Source organism: Atractosteus spatula, chromosome 8 (genome assembly GCF_055471065.1).
Source record: "Atractosteus spatula isolate fAtrSpa1 chromosome 8, fAtrSpa1.hap1, whole genome shotgun sequence".
NCBI classification, from domain to species: domain Eukaryota; kingdom Metazoa; phylum Chordata; class Actinopteri; order Semionotiformes; family Lepisosteidae; genus Atractosteus; species Atractosteus spatula.
In genome coordinates this window covers 15,632,721-15,642,833 of record NC_142713.1, presented here as the reverse complement: position 1 = coordinate 15,642,833, position 10,113 = coordinate 15,632,721, and the positions used below count along the sequence as shown (strand labels likewise).

Genomic DNA, 10,113 nt, shown 5'->3' with positions numbered 1-10,113 from the left:
AAACCCTCCAATGTGGCTGAATTACAACAATTCTGCAAAGATGAGTGGGCCAAAATTCCTCCACAGAAGAAAATAATAATAATAAACAGAACAGAAATAATAAAAGACTCATTGCCAGTTATCACAAACGCTTGATTGCAGTTGTTGCTGCTAAGGGTGGCCCAACCAGTTATTAGGTTTAGGGGGCAATCACTTTTTCACACAGGGCCATGTAGGTTTGGATTTTTTTTCCCTTAATAATAAAAACCTTCATTTAAAAACTGCATTTTGTGTTTACTTGTGTTACCTTTGTCTAATATTTCAATTTGTTTGATGATCTGAAACATTTCAGTGTGACAAACATGCAAAAAAATAAGAAATCAGGAAGGGGGCAAACACTTTTTCACACCACTGTATATGCTATATATTCCTTCTTTTGCAGTGACAATACTGTACTTTTGCAGCTTAGTGTGCTTTTGCTATTTGAAGCCAACTGTGACCCTGGTTGCTGTGGGATGCTACTAACATTGAATTAGGCAGGTGTGGAGGCATGGGGATGTTGTCTGTCACTTTCAGATTAAGGCTTTACAATGTTTACTCCTCATTTGCAAGATTAACAGTTTTGGAAAAAATAAACTGAAAAAAGTGGACTGGATTTTATTTTTTAAAGAGACCCCCAAGCAAGAAAGGTTTTAAAATTAATATTACAAGCAATAAGCACATCTTGCAAGTTAAAATGGATTTCAGCAACAATCTAGTAAAGGTCTTCAGCTGCCACCTGCTGGTTAATGTCAGAGTTCACATCAGACTGCAGGAGCACATGGTACTTTCTTACAGTTTCAGAAAGGTAGAGCAAGGGTCCAAGAAATGTTACACAACTGGAAAAAAAAATGCAGGATACACTTGTGAATCCAGTGTGAGCTCCTTTTCAGTTGACAGCTCAGAATATAGAAAGTTTAATTTCAGCAATGTCCAAACAAAAAAAATATAACCAATTTAGCAAAGTTGATATTACAAGCTCAAGAGTATTATTTCACTCTGATCGGTTTTTCTTTCTTTTCATACCTTATAAGCCGCTAAACCTGTCCATCCATAATTAGGATTTCTCATGTTCTCTTAATTTAAAGGCAACTTTTACTTCTACAAATCAAGATGCGTTTATAAAAGGTATTAATATCACTCAAAAGACTTTGTTGTTGTTACTGTGTCAGTTTCCATTTATGTCCTAATGTCCAATGCCACCTTTGAAAAGTAGGAATACTAAATAATTTATAAATAACATAATAACATCATAAATAACACTACATGTGCCTTTCTGGAGCACTACGGACTGAAAGTACTATTCACACTGTTTGGGTTTCTGAGTGAAGGAGGGTTTTTCCAGAGGTTCCACTCTGGCACTCAATTAAGCCTTTGTCACAGTACAGGACTCGACACGACTTCTGGTTGGAGAGCACGTCAAATTTAATGACTGCCATTGCTGAATCTTGCTGCCTTTTCTGTCCTACAGGGTGTCAAATTATACGGATTATACTAGGAATCGCAGAGGGTGAATAATTACATGATTCCCTCACGATTTTCCATCACGGTTCCAAATCTCGTATTGCGCCTGCCCGGGACACCTACGGAAAACCCCAGTGGCCAAGAGAGGGAGGAGCAAGCTGACGCTGGAGGAGCTCCAAACCAACATCTTTAACATGATGTCAAAGAGCTTGGCTGAGCTGAAGGAAATGATTCGATTTTATACAGTAGGAATTGAAGGTCTTAAAAAATCCACGGACTTTGTGTTTAAAGAGGTTGAGGACTTAAACAACGGAGTAAAAGTTCTTAAACAAGTAAATACTGAACAAGAAAAGCAGATTAAAGATCTTGAATTGAAAGTGAACAATGCAGAAAGATACCGTCGACCGTGGAATTTAAAGTTATTTGGATTTAAGGAGGAAAGAGATGAGGACATTGTTGCTACTGTGAAGAGTATCTGTAAAAAGATCCTGCCAGACCAGGTGGACATGGTATCGGCCAACATGTCTGGGCAAGTGCGCCCTAGAGCGAGCATGACCCAGTTTACAAAGAGGATGGCGAGGGGCATGCTATGGAAAGTGGCGAGAGGGAATGAATATTTGAATTAGAATAAACTGAGATTTGCAGAGGACCTGTCAGCTGGGGACAGGAGCACCAGGATCCAGCTGTGGCCCTAGGTTGAAGCTGCCAGAAGAGAGGGGAGGAGAGCCTACTTTGTATGAGTGAGGGCTTTTGTAAACGGGAAGGAGATTCGCTCCCAGTGACTGCTCAGTTAATCAGTTATTTTTGATTATATTTATTATAGCAGCATACAACTAGTGTTTATTTAGTGTTGGTTTGGAATATTGTAGTCCTGGTTCTTGAAAAGCTCAATAATTTAGATAATCTTATAGTTATTTGATTTTATGTATGTCTTTTATTTTTTTCTATTAATACCAGAGGTATTCGAAGTGTTGTAAAAAGAAAAGTGATTTTTTTGTTTTGTAAAACAATAAGTGCCGATTTTTTATTTGTTACAGGAGGACTGATTTCTTTTCTGGTTTTATAATTGATTTATGCTTGGATTGGGTGGAAAAGGATAAGAAAGGTAATAACATGCATATAAGGAATCTCTGTAAACCCCATTTTATCTCTCCTTGCTTGTTTATCTTGGAAAACAATTTGGAAATTAGTTTGGACAACTCCTGATAGATATTGTATTACAAATAAGGTTAAAGAGATGTTGTTTAAAATTGTTCATAAGTTTTATCCAGTTAAAATAGTACTCTCTAAAATTAAGGATGAGCAGGATGATTTGCGTGTTTTTTGTCAGGGATTCTTTCGTACATTTATTTGTAAGGTGTATATCTGTAAAGTCGTTTTGGACGGACTTGCAGAGTTTTATTTGTAGGCATTTAAAGGTGGTTTTTTTTTACATTTAAGGATTTTGATATTTTGTTGTACCAAGAGAAAATATGGGGGGAAAAGCATTTATTTATAGTAAATTAGTCATTATGGGTAAAGTTCACATTCATAAATTAAAATGGTCCAATAATACTCCCTTTTTAGTGCTTTAAGATGGAGTTGAAACATTATTTTAATTCTATAAAAAAATTGAAAACTGCAAAAGCAAGATAACATTTGATATATGTAAAAAATATAATTTGGTCATAAAATTTACTTCATTATCTCTGGCATTTAATTGTTTTTTTCTGTTTGTGTTTTTTTCTCTTGTATCTGTTTCTACTTCTCTAATTGTATTTGTATTTGTAAATTCTTTATACAAAAATATTTAAAAAATACAAAAATATTTAAAAAACATAGAACAGGCATCTGTGCTGGCTCCAAAGTTCGACGAGCCTCTCCTCAATTTGCACAGTCCTAAACACTTGCTTTCCTTCTTTCCTTGCAGCTGCATTGTATGCATTGTACTCCAGTTGAGCGTTCATTGGCTGTTGACTGTTGCAGACGCAAGTGCCCACTCCTATGACTTGTGACTCACTATGAAAAAATCAAACCTGTTTGATTTTATCATAGAGAGTTGCAGAGAGTCGTAGGGGCTATTAAGAGTGCTATGACCGTGTCGCTGGGGGTGTCACGCTACCCAACTGAGGGTAACGGGCATGTGCTGTGACTCTCTACAACTTGCTGTGATTTTTTTATGATTATGTAAATGAAGGCTACAACTTAAAATCCTAGGAAAAGTTGTTAGGTAGAGTAAACTCCTGTGGAAGCGTGACAGACCTTTTTGTGGACATCTCCTTAATGTGCTGAAAATCTTTTCTTTGTTAATCACATCATATTTGAGAATACTGTATTCCAGAAACTTTTCTTTCTCCTCAAACATTTCAGGACTTCAAATCCAAAACTTAGTATTTGTAATTCTGCCATTTAAAAAAAATATATACTGCTTTTATATTTTACCGAAGCTTTAACAGATGCACAATGAAACCAGTCGAGGAATATTTAGTTAATAAAACTATTGTAACTATTGTTATGAGAAGTTTTTTTAATCAAAATTTGTTCTTTGCTACTTTTATCAGAACCTTCATTAAACTTCTTGTTGTTAAATTTGTTGTTACTACTTTTGGACTGTGCTGTGTGTGACTTTATAAATTGCTACTGAATTCAGTCAGTGTCAAATTATAATTAAATGATAGCAGAGATAAACTGATTTGATTGAAGTCACAAAGCTTTACATGATCAAGAAATGGTCACCATCATTGCCACTTATCTCCAGAATACAGGATATGTAAATATGCATAGAAGTCTTGGACACTGTATGCAGCTCCACAACCATGCAAGAGTTCTGTTGCATTACTGTTTTTGTCTGTTTTGATATGTCTATTATGTTGTTTTTCACTATGGAAACACTAGGCTCAAACTGTATCCATAGTTTACCTTTCAGTTTACCTTTCCAGTGGCCATCTTTCACTGATAAATGAGTTTCTTTATAGTAAAGTGAAATAAATGCAGACAGTTAAGGATGACATATGATGCATGTGAATGTAACTGCTGGAAATATGGTGGATTGAAAGCTCAGTTTTGAATGGAACTGAATGTTTTGGGTTGACCTCTGATCTCTTGATGTAGTTTGAATCTAAAATATCCTAAGCAGTATCAGCACAGCTTTTAAATTTACAACATGTAAGGGATGACATAATATTATGTAAATTGAGTGACTGTGAATGGAAGTTATTTGCCACAAACAGACTCATTTTCTTTTCCCTCTTAACACACATATACTGTATATATATATTCGTTCTTTTGCAGTGACAATGTGGTTGCTGAGGTATTGCTACTAACACTGAATTAGAATACTGGATGTTAAGGTCTTCATCTCCCAAAACCAGATAGGTGGGAATTATAAGCAATTTCCATTTAAGCCTCAGAAGACATTATAGTTTCTAAAATATTAAGGTATATGTCCTATTTTAAACCAGGAACAAAAAAAAGCATTTTACCAATAAAGCAATAAGTGTCACGAAACGTAGTTCTGGACCCTATGCAGATGGTAAAATCTGGTACTTGGGGGGCTTGGCGCAGGCGAATAAGTCCAAAACAATCTGAAAGGGAAAACCGGGAAGCAGTCCAAAAGTCCATGGCCGGTCCATCCGAACAAAGACAGGAATGAGGACAAGGAATCAGGAATCAGGAACCAGGAAATAAAAACATAACAGAGCCTGGTGCTCCGAGCCACGGACCCAGATGGTCAGGATGCCGGGGAATAAGACCTACCCTCGGGCTACCCTGAGCCCAGGGAATGGGCAAGCCTTGTGGCGTCCATCTTCCAATGCTGAGCGCAGAGCTTTGAAGGCATGGGGCTTAAATAATACATACGGAACAAGGGGCAGGTGAACGTAATAATGAAACAAAAATACAAAAGGGGTCAGAGCGCCCTCTAGAGGAGGGCTGACGATCGTGACAATAAGTCTGTAAAGATAATTTGTGGTAATTCCTATATCTAGTTTATTGCTTAGGTCTTTGCTATTTGGCATAATAGTTTAGAAAGCATATTGTAGAGCTCAAATGACATCTCACTATTAGGATTAATATAAACAGTTATGCTTCTTCTGTCCAGACTGGAATCATTAAGGGATCTTCACCTAGACAAAAAAACACATTACATCAATGTTTTGCATGCAATATTTTTCAATCTTCTGAAACAGTTCCATAATCACATATGAATATATAACCATACAATATTCATAACATCATACCACATTGGGGTAAAAAATGTTGTCTGTAAATTATGGCATCAACCACCTTTCACACTTTAGTGCTCTATGGCTCTTACAGAAAACACTGCAAAAATCCTGCCAGTATATTGGATTTATTAGTGTATTTTAATACTAAGACCTATTCGTTTTAACAGAGGTATGTGGTAGTAAAGCATCCCTGGACATTAAGTGAAATGAAACTAGGTTTATGTCCGGGTGACACAGACAAAGCTTAAATTCAGCAATGTTTATTGTTAAATTGACTTTCTGTGTAGACTTTTACCTGCAAACCTTTCATTCAAATTCAGCTGAAACTTAAAAAATATTTAGTTATTCTTGAGTATTGTTTAATATTTGGCCTAAAACAAAAACTGGCCCCAAATTTAATAATACTCTTTGTACAATGTAAATAAAGGAAAAAAATCTTCCTTTGTCAATGATAATGTAAAGAGGGCACATCTTGGAATATTTTATTAAGCTCATGCACTTCTACCATTCCACCAGACAGAATGTGTCCGGCTCCATCACAATATAAGATTGAGCCTATGAACTGCTTTTTTTTTCTTCATACCAGAAATCCTTGTGTATTCTGGAAAGTAGAAAATGAAAGTCCACTTCTTTGTATAATACCTTGGAACTGTGTGATTTGGAAACTTCACAAACCACTTTTATGATTGCACATTTCATAAAAAGTTAATAATCATCTTAGTCTTTAGTTAGTCATAGTATGAGGTTTTCATTTTACAAACATTTTGAAAACATGCTTCTTTTTTCTTTCAGTTGCACGGTATCAAGAGTATGAATCTTGAGTGGATTTAAAGTAATCTGGTGCAACAGATTTGTTAGTTACAATTCTAGATTTCTAGATTTTTTTCATCATTCATGGGATTAGTTTTTAGGATTTTACATGAACTTGTGCTATTTTTTTACTTTTCCTGTAACTGGAAGTCAAGTTAACTATACCATAGACCTACCTGTGTTTTGAGTTAATCCAATGTGTGTGGTCAGTTCCATCTGGAAAAGCGCCCAGGTTTCTGGACCCCAAAAGCAGTGATGAAGATGTTGATGACTGTTGTGACAAACACCAACCATGTGGCCACATTGTTCACAGTATCCAATGTTTTTTGATTGCTGACGTTATTTAGGTCTTTACGAGCTCAAAAACAAGAAAAAAAGACAGACGTTTTATAGTTAAAATGTATAGATTGTATTGTAATATAAATAGGAAGATGAGATAAACTTTATTGTTCCCTATGGGAATGTTTTTATGGACACATATCTGTACATCTGAATACATCACAAAATGTTACACATAATATCTATTGCGCATGCATAACTCATTACAAAAAAGGCATGACATATTTATTACACTTACATTGGTTGTTATAGCATAGAAAGTTTATATTGACCCAATTTCATTTACCCTTGCCATTTATTTGTATTAACTGCTTTAATAAATATGGGAACAGTGAATATGTATTTTTTGTCTGAGGTACATTTGGGGAATATATTTTCCAGAGGGAAGACGTTGGTACTGAGAATTAAGAATATGTACAAGAGCTGATATAATTTTTTTCCACAAGTCTAATCGTGGATTGTTCAAAAGCCGTCTTCAAGGACAAGTGCTGCTTTACTCCCATAATCTTATTTGCTGTTTGTGTGATTAATTTTTCTTAATTTAACTGATTAATTACCAAACCACACTGTTATACCATATATAATAACACTTTCAATTACAACACGGTAAAGTAGCAACTTCTGTCTGTGTATATTTCTATTCCTAGTACTTACTGTACTGTATATGAACTAACCTGGGTAATAAGTTCCTTGTGAATCACTTCATATGAATGGTCACCAGCTGCTTTGGGATCAAACACGATTTCTTTAGTTTTTTTAGTATTTAAAATCAGGTGATGTTTGTAATTTTATTCTGACATAAACATAGGCAAACTGCTTTGTCTTTAAATTAAGATGTTCTTGTAAACTGTATAATAGCCCTCAGCTATTGTGCTGATCAACTGGCTCCTGTGTTTACCAACATTTATAATACTTCACTTCTTTAGCAGAAAGTAGCAAAAATACGCTGCCTCAAACACTACAAACCAGTTGCTCTGAATTCAGTGGCTATGAAATCCTTTGAGTATCTAGTGCTTAAACACCTCAAGCACTGTACATCTTCCCTGCTGGATCCTCACCAGTTTGCCTTCAGGGCCAACAGTCTGTTGAAAATGCCATCAACCTGGCTCTCAACTGTATACTCCAGCATTTGGAGAAGCCACATTCCCATACCCGCATCCTTTTTTTTTCGATTTCAGCTCAGCATTCAATACCATTAATCCACATAAATAATTCAGTAAATTGATGGACTTGAACATCAACCCTGCTATGTGTTGTTGGATTCTGGACTTTTTAACACATCGCCAACAGACTGTCAGGGTGAATAACAGGACATCTTGCCCTCTGACTCTCACCAGAGGTGCTCCCCAAGGCTGTGTCCTATCTCCATGACTCTATGCAGATGACACTACCATTGTTGGCCTCATCTCGAATGATCATGATCAGATTGACTTGGGAACAGCCTGGTGTTTGAACAACAACCTTCTACTCAATGCTTCTAAAACCAGGGAAATCATTGTTGACTTCCGACGCATCCAGAACACAAAACTTCCAATCTTCATTAATGATCCCCCTAATAGAGACCACAAACTCCTTTAAATTCCAGGGTACATGTATAAACAGTGATCCTAAATAGAGTACCAACACTGACCACATAGTCAGGAAAGAATAGCATAGGAGGTTTTTTCAAAACACGGAGTGAACCGGCAACTCCTACACAGCCATGAGCCAAAGTGTTCTGACAACCTCTATTACAGTCTGGTATGGGAGCTTGAATAACTACTCAAAAGGCTAACTGGAAATGATTGTGACCAAAGCTGCAAAAATTGTTGGCTGCGAACTCCCTTCTATCTCATCTCTCTACTCAAGCTGAACCTCCAATCGTGCCCAGAAAATCATCTCAGACCCCTCTCACCAACTCAATCTCTTTCAGCTTCTTCCTTCTGGAATACGTTTCAAATCCTTCCTCTCAAGGACAGCCCACTTCAACCTCAGCTGCTTTCCCACCACCATATGAACTCTGAATTCACGCTGAACTCTGAATTGCATTGTATAATGCTGCTACCCAGAAAGTTGTTTACAAATGTATGTGACGATGTTTGTCTGTCTTCTGTCCTACTTAAATTTGTACTGTATATGTTGTATGTATGTCTCACCTGTGTTCCTGCTGTACCAATAGCAAATTCCACGAACAATTGATGTGTGGCAATAAAGAATAATCTATGTATTTTCAGCCATATCATCTGAAAATTTAACAATATACTTGCCTTGACTCCTACTTGTATATTCATTTGTATGTACGTAATGTGACTAGAATTGCTGAACTCAAAGCTGTGAAGGGTACTTGTACTAATAAGTCATAAATCAGTTATTCTTATTGACTCTGACATACTGTTTACAGTTTGTTAAAATACCATCTGATAACAATAGGATTACCAGGGATCTGCTTCAGCTCGCAAATCAAAAGATGGGGCTGCAGTATATTAAATGAAGAGCCACAGTCAACAAACAGCAGTCATGCATAGACATCAGGGTCCTCTAGGTGTTTAACTACAAGATGCATACTGCTGTTCATTGAATCATCAGTGCCCTGTCTGTGTTTATATGCAAAATCACATGGGTCAAGTAGAGTGGACACTTCTGAGCAGAGCATAGCTACCTTAATTTTTTCTAAAGTGTTTATGATAGAAGGCAGCTATAGCTACAAGAAAACTTTTTAGGCTCATATGATGATTGCCTTTTTCCACAGCATGGGAAAAGTGTATGAATCAACAGACTTGTGGAAGATAGGGCAACTGTCAGGAAACCAATTGGTAGAATAGGAGGATCCTTATGCAGAACCATGAATCTCACAGAATGCACAAAAGAACAGGCACAATCCAAAAGACAATATCCAGGGGCTTGGTCAATTAGGGAGGCAACAAGTCCGGTAACCAGGGAAATCCATAAGACAATCCAAAGACAAAATCAAAAGGTAGGAGCAAAGATTCAGTACCAGGAGATCAATCAAAAGGCTTAGAAACACACAAGAGAATTCTGCAGGAAGCTTCTCAATAGTGAGCATGTTGATGTGTGAGGGAACTTTAAATACTGAAGGAAAAGGGATGTGGTTGGATAATTGGTCTGGGAGTGAGAATTTGAGGAATCTGGTGCATGCAGGAACGTGATGGATTCAATTAGGAATGAGATTGTGAAACAGTGGGAATGCAAGGGCGTTTGCGAGGGAGAGTGTGGGGCGTGACAGCAATAAACTGCTGTTAATTCCTCAGCACAAATGTTTAAAAGAAAAACTGAGATG

The 10,113-nt window shown here is 36.7% G+C and overlaps 1 protein-coding gene across 1 annotated transcript in view; it reads right to left on the bottom strand.

Moving 5' to 3' along the window:
* Window positions 1-617: 617 nt before the first annotated feature.
* ninj2 (ninjurin 2) overlaps window positions 618-10,113 on the bottom strand; it is a 51,422-nt gene continuing 41,926 nt past the window's right edge. Inside the window, exons 3-4 of the mRNA XM_088924179.1 lie at window positions 6,674-6,855; window positions 618-5,585 (exon numbers count right to left, since the gene is read on the bottom strand). Coding sequence (XP_088780305.1) covers window positions 6,704-6,855 — 152 coding nt within the window. The 3' untranslated portion in view covers window positions 618-5,585; window positions 6,674-6,703. The remainder of the gene's footprint in view (window positions 5,586-6,673; window positions 6,856-10,113) is intronic.